We start from the raw sequence: 6,527 nt of genomic DNA, 5'->3' as shown, positions 1-6,527 counted from the left end.
TGTATTATTATAGTCATATAACAATTAACAAATACTAAAAGAATATATTGTACATTATTATATATTATTATTATTATAAGTACATGATATGATGATAATACCATATACTAATTATTATTAATAGCATTTACCTATATAATATAATAAAGTATTAGTAGTATATACTAATACTAAATAGCATTTATCTATATATTATATAATTTTATTTATCAATTTGGTAATTCGAATGCAGTAATGCGGTACCCGATTTCAATTACCGAATTTGAATGCGAAATCGGTTATTACCAAATTCATAATCTCATTACCTATTTCATACCATATTAGAATTCGGTGAATTCGGCATGTACCGAATTTGTACCAAATTACCAAATACCCGATTTCAAATTACCGAATTGAATTTGAAATCGGTTATGAATTCGGTAAGAACCGAATTTGCTCACCCCTACCTATAACTAATAAGATTGATACTTGCAAGAGAGCAATGATCTTATCTTAAGATAAAAATTATTAATTTGCAAGAAAATTACTAATTGGAGTAATTATCTTGGAGAAATGAAAAATATATTGTAACGATGTAATGTATGTGAGGTAAAAAAAAGTGGCTAAAAATGAGTTAAAGAGATTTTTTTTTTGGCGAAAATTAACAATCCAAACAAGGTCTAATTTTATTATAAATTTTGAACTTTTGTACTTGTTTCTTTAAGCTCTTAGGGTACCATACTTAATTTTGTATTCCTTTGTCTCTTAATCGGATATTAGTGGTGCACTAATGGACCATAATTGTTCTTTTTTTCCAAAAACGTATTGGGCTTTTTTTTAAAAATTGAATTTGTCTCATTAAGATATATTTCAAGTATCATATTTTTGAAAATATAAGATTAATTAAGGAAATTAAATAAATACAAGAGAGAGTGAGTAAGATTAAATAGAAAAAGTAATAAATGCAATAAAAGGTAATAATTATGGATTAATCTTTCCTACACTGACAGTGTAGTGTTGGATGAATGATAAATATGCCAAATTTGAATTTGAAATTTAACTATTGCACACATGTCATGAATCAAACAGTGATAGTATATACACTGTCAGTGTATATAATATTTAATCAATAATTATTAGTATGTATATATATGGAGTAGGTTACGTGAATTTTAAGTGTGGTTAACGAATTGAAAAAACCCTTTAAAATTCATTCAACAACTGTCAAGTAATTGCATTAAGTTATTAGCAGTAGATCTAAAAGTCAAAAATTACACTTTAGGTAAAATATTAATTTTGGAAACTGTAGTTCACGCCGCTGGTGATAAGCATTCCTCGTGTCTTTGGAATGAGGTCCATGAATCATTAGAAACCCATGAAATCTAGATCGAGAAACCATTTAGCGAATAAGTAAACAAAAAATTGCATTTTCAAAAATCTTCCTCCAAATCAGTCATCAATTAAATCAAAAAATGTGGTTGATTCTAATTCGAGAAATACTTGGATTGCATTTTAATTTAAAGTAATCTAAAGAAATCCACACTTTGAACCAGAAAATCCAAATCTAACCCGTAAAGATAAGCACAATATTTATCTTCAATGACTCGGATTCGCTATAAATTATTTTCCTCATATAATGAATTAGCTTCTACAAGAAAAATTTTATTCAACAAATCGAATCGAATCAAATCGAATTTAACTCACTCAATACTCGAATCGAATTCAAATTGATACGAGGTTGTTCGAACTTGATTCACCAATTAATCAACTTAAATTTGCACAGCATTTTATGTTCGATAAATTTCAAACTCAAAAAAGCTCGTTCAATCTTGTTTCGATAAATAAACAAGTCAAATTTAAACAAATTTTCAAATTTATTAAAATAATCAAACAGATTTAAACATTAGGCATTCGATTTAATTAAAGTCATTTACACTCCCAAGGTTGACTTTGTTCCTTCTTCTTTCTTGCTCTTTATTATTATATTACACCACGATTGGACTGATGAAGTTTTTGTTGGTTCTTGTACGTTCATTTTGTTAGCAAAGACAATTTCCTTTCTCAAATACATATTAAATCTTTCAGGGTACAAAAGTTTTTTTTTTTTCTTCGTCTAGAATAAAAAGTTTGCTGATTCCATTCTATCCCGTGTCAAACCTTCTGAAAAATTAAAAGTAACCCCATTTAAATTTTTTTTCATTGTCTTTATCTAACTAATTAAAAAAAAAAAGGCAAGTGAGGATTTAAGTCTAACGTGGAAAATTTCCTAAAACCCCAGGAGAAGGGCTAATCCGTCATTACACAGATGAATCCAGTGCCTGCATCTGCCGAAGCAGGCCTGGGCGTTCAAAGTCGTGGTGGTTCCCAATAACAAAAAGCCACGTGACAGAAGTGACACTCTGATCCTACGTGGCTTATAATAATTGGACCACGTAATCAAATGGATCCACGTCAGATTCCGCCCCAAAATCCTCCGTGAGCGTAAAACCCAATGGGAAGCCCCCATCAAAATCAAATTATAAATAGGACTCTCTTCCTCTCTCTCATTTTTGCAGTGCCTCAGTCCTCACTCTGAAATTCTTCTTTCTCGATCAGCCATGGCGTCGCAGCAGCGGAGAATAAACCCTAGCTTTCTCTCTCTATGCCTTGCTCTCGGCCTCCTCTTCGCCTGCGCCTCCGCTAAGGTCTTCTTCGAAGAGCGTTTCGATGGTATCTTCACCTCCCGATCTCCCCCTCTGTCTGCTACTTGTTCTTTTTCTGAATGTTGAAGTAGTAATTGAGTTTGGTTTTCAGTTATTTCCAATTTTTCTTAGCTTTACTTGTCGAAATTAATTTGTGGAAGATCGGATTTGGATTAGCGGTTGATGTATTGAATCCAGTTTTCTGATTGGATGATTTGAAATGTGAATGGAATTCTGGTCTGTTGCCTAGATCTGTTGATTCTGTCGATATGAAGTTGAGACTTGGATTTCTTTTTGATGATTCGATGTAATGGTTTGTCGGTTGTAATTGATCCTCTTTTTTTATGTAAGTGAGGGCGGTTTTCTGGGCAGTACGCTTGCTTCCCGGATGTTGCTTGGTTACTAGATAAGTTAGAGGTGTGATTTTGTGCGATTCCAGGAGGATGATGGTGATGTTATATGATCTGTTTATATAGCTTTCCAGTTGAGATGTTTGGAAAGAATTGAATATGTTAACGGTTTAACAATGTTATTGTGTCGGTCCTAGGTGGCTTTGAACATTGTTTTCGCATTGCTGATGATTAGCGTTATCAACTGCACATTGTTTCAATTGGACGACTATGTTTCTGTAGAATAATGTACAATCATGTCAGCTTGTTTTTGTGTTTTGGACACCCCATTTGTGCTAGACTGAAGGAGGAATGTTGGTAGATAGCTTTCTTAGATATCATTTTCTGTCCAAAGGGAAGTCTGTTAAAATGTAAAATCAGTTTCTATTTGATTTTTATACTAAAATGAATGTACAAGCAATTTCTTTTTGATTGTCATACTAAAATGCTTTGTGCTGATAAACACTTTTAGATGGATGGGAGAAACGGTGGGTAAAGTCTGATTGGAAAAAGGAAGATAATACTGCTGGAGAGTGGAATTATACTGCTGGTAAATGGCATGGAGACCCCAATGATAAAGGTAACCTTTTTCGCCCTGTATTCTTGGTGCACTTTTGGATGTGAACTTTGAAGTTAAGGATACATTGGATCTTAGCTTTGATGTCCCAATGCAGGTATTCAGACCAGTGAAGACTACAGGTTCTATGCCATTTCAGCTGAGTTCCCTGAGTTCAGCAACAAGGATAAAACCTTAGTGTTCCAATTCTCTGTGAAGCATGAACAGAAGCTTGACTGTGGTGGTGGCTACATGAAACTACTCAGTGGTGATGTTGATCAAAAGAAATTTGGTGGTGACAGCCCATACAGGTCATGCCTTAGAAATCATTGTTATTTTCATTGTATATTCTTTAATTCCTTCAACAGTGGTTGATTCTATAAAACTTTTATCTTCAGTATCATGTTTGGACCAGATATCTGTGGCTACACAACCAAAAAAGTTCATGCCATTCTCAACTACAACGAAACAAACCACTTAATCAAGAAGGACGTCCCATGTGAAACTGACCAACTCACTCATGTCTATACCTTCATCCTACGCCCAGATGCCACTTACAGCATCCTAATTGACAATGTTGAGAAGCAGACTGGTAGCTTGTATTCTGACTGGGACCTTCTTCCACCGAAGAAAATTAAGGATCCAGAGGCCAAGAAAGTAATTGCATTTTCATTTCCTTTCTGATTAACATCAACTGATATTTTGCTGTGGTTATGGTATTAACTAGGCCTTTGTGACAGCCTGAAGATTGGGATGACAAGGAATACATTCCTGATCCTGAGGATAAGAAACCAGAGGTGAACAAATTCTTTCTTCTGTTTGCCATTTTTTTTGGGTTATTCTAGCCAGAAAATGATGATAAGAAGCACTTTTTGCTGTTCATACAGGGTTATGATGACATCCCTAAGGAGATTCCCGATCCCGATGCCAAGAAGGTATTTTTCATTAGAATCCTGTTTCCTGTATTGCCAACATGCACCTATACTCTGTTTGGAGTAGTGATGATGTTGCTGATGAGTTGTTTACAAATTGCAGCCTGAGGACTGGGATGATGAAGAAGATGGTGAGTGGACAGCCCCGACCATTCCCAATCCAGAATACAAGGGTCCGTGGCAGGCCAAGGTGTGTTGGATCTGAATTTGGGTTTGATTGTAATTATTCATTGACTAGTTGTGTTTCTCACTATATTGTTTCTGTATCAGAAAATCAAGAATCCTAACTATAAGGGAAAATGGAAGGCACCTTTGATTGATAACCCAGGTTTGCCCTCTTTTTGGAATGATCATGTACTTTGTTAAACCATAGATGTGTAAGTTGACTCAGATTGAATGTTGCTTATGCATGCAGAATTTAAGGATGATGCAGATCTATATGTTTACCCGAACTTGAAGTATGTAGGCATTGAACTGTGGCAGGTGAGATTGCTTCTCAAGTGTTTGAGATATTGTTTCTTCTCATTGGATTCAACTGATTGATGGATGGAAATATATGTCCTCTTCAGGTGAAATCTGGAACTCTATTTGACAATGTATTGGTATCTGATGATCCTGAATATGCTAAGAAGTTGGCTGAAGAGACATGGGGCAAGCATAAGGATGTATGTGGAATTTTTTTCCCCAAGCGATGCACAAAAAATAAAAAAATAAAAAGGTTTAAATTACTTTCGTCTGCTTGTTGACCCATGAAAATGTTCATGTTGTAGGCTGAAAAAGCTGCTTTTGATGAGGCAGAAAAGAAGAGAGAGGAGGAGGTACTTTTCATTAATTCTCCTCTGTTGCATGATGTCTTGAGTACATTTGAATTCCATTTCTGTATAGGACTTCCTTTATACTGCATTATTTGAACAGTGATGATTTGATTATGAAGAGACAACTTATATCTCAAACTCCTGTCTGATTTTGTTTCAGGAAGCAAAGGATGACCCAGTCGATTCTGATGTAAGTTCCTGACTAAAATGTTGTTCTCAAAAGAGACTCTTTTTGCTCCACATTTTATCTGTGATATGTTCTTATTACGTGCACTTTCTTAATGGGAAAAACTTGTTCTTTTAGGCTGAGGAAGGCGATGATGATGATGCTGCTGATGAAGCAGATAGTGATGATACAGACGCCAAATCAGAAACAAAGGAAGATGTTACTGCCGCAGCTGAGGAAAATGTTAAAGTAAGGGCTTGCCTGATCCTTCAGTGCTGAGTTAACCATGATGATTTGTTATCAGAAATTTCAATTGTTTTAACTCTCTTACTTCCACCCTTTTGCAGGACGAGCTGTAGGAAAGTACGTGCGAGTGCTGTGGTTGGCCCAACATGCTGTTGCGAAGAAGAGCTTTGTTGGCAATTGAGCTCTCGACATTTTTCATTTTTCTTTTGGCTTTTAGCTGTAGAATTGCTGTTTAGGGAAAAAAGATATTGGAGGCTCTGCATGGACTTGGTGTTGCGATACTTCTTTATTCTCATCTGGCTCAGCCATTAGAACCAAAAGAGAAACATGCCTGTTTTAGTTTTAGATTTATGAACAGCCTGGACTTGGAACATTAGCGGTGTTGAGATTGATTTATTTCGAATATTTCAGCATTAGTCTGACATGGATGATCTTGCATGTTTTGGAATTAAAGCCCCATTCCATCAATTTGTTAACTAAGCTGTAAAACTAAAACCCCTTCAACAACCATTGGCTATGCGGCAGCTTTGACCCTTTGAGATTTTGTTGCATTACCAGGAAGTCCCACCAAAACAAAGAAAAAAGTACATCCCCTATTGAAGATTTAGGTCCGTCAGCAACACGAAACAGCTCCACTAACTACAGCTGGGATGTAACCTGCACTTGGGAAACTCATGCCGGGATTTTACTTCAAAATTTCAGGTGGTTACGAAGTGAAACAAGACAATATTGAACCACCTAAATCAACATGAGCACAAACCTT

General features: G+C 35.4%; 1 protein-coding gene across 1 annotated transcript; it reads left to right on the top strand.

Annotated features, from left to right (window-relative positions):
• The first annotated feature begins 2,482 nt into the window (after positions 1-2,482).
• Positions 2,483-6,186, top strand: LOC113727781 (calreticulin). Its single transcript, XM_027252126.2, has 14 exons — positions 2,483-2,688; positions 3,522-3,629; positions 3,724-3,916; positions 4,004-4,262; positions 4,346-4,402; positions 4,493-4,540; positions 4,641-4,727; positions 4,808-4,865; positions 4,953-5,020; positions 5,107-5,202; positions 5,308-5,355; positions 5,513-5,542; positions 5,657-5,767; positions 5,866-6,186. The coding sequence occupies exons 1-14, from the start codon at positions 2,577-2,579 to the stop codon at positions 5,875-5,877; spliced, it is 1,287 nt and encodes a 428-aa protein (XP_027107927.1). The 5' UTR covers positions 2,483-2,576; the 3' UTR covers positions 5,878-6,186.
• Positions 6,187-6,527: the final 341 nt, after the last annotated feature.

The sequence above is a fragment of the Coffea arabica genome, chromosome 2c, assembly GCF_036785885.1.
Source record: "Coffea arabica cultivar ET-39 chromosome 2c, Coffea Arabica ET-39 HiFi, whole genome shotgun sequence".
NCBI classification, from domain to species: Eukaryota; Viridiplantae; Streptophyta; class Magnoliopsida; order Gentianales; family Rubiaceae; genus Coffea; species Coffea arabica.
The sequence above is the reverse complement of the archived record's forward strand: the minus strand, read 5'-3'. Positions and strand labels throughout refer to the sequence as shown.

Coding starts and splice junctions, on each gene's coding strand:
- LOC113727781 (XM_027252126.2), top strand. CDS start 2,577: ATGGCGTCGCAGCAGCGGAGAATAAACCCTAGCTTTCTCTCTCTATGC. Junction 4,541..4,640: donor CCGATCCCGATGCCAAGAAG/GTATTTTTCATT, acceptor TACAAATTGCAG/CCTGAGGACTGGGATGATGA. Junction 5,543..5,656: donor ATGACCCAGTCGATTCTGAT/GTAAGTTCCTGA, acceptor TTGTTCTTTTAG/GCTGAGGAAGGCGATGATGA.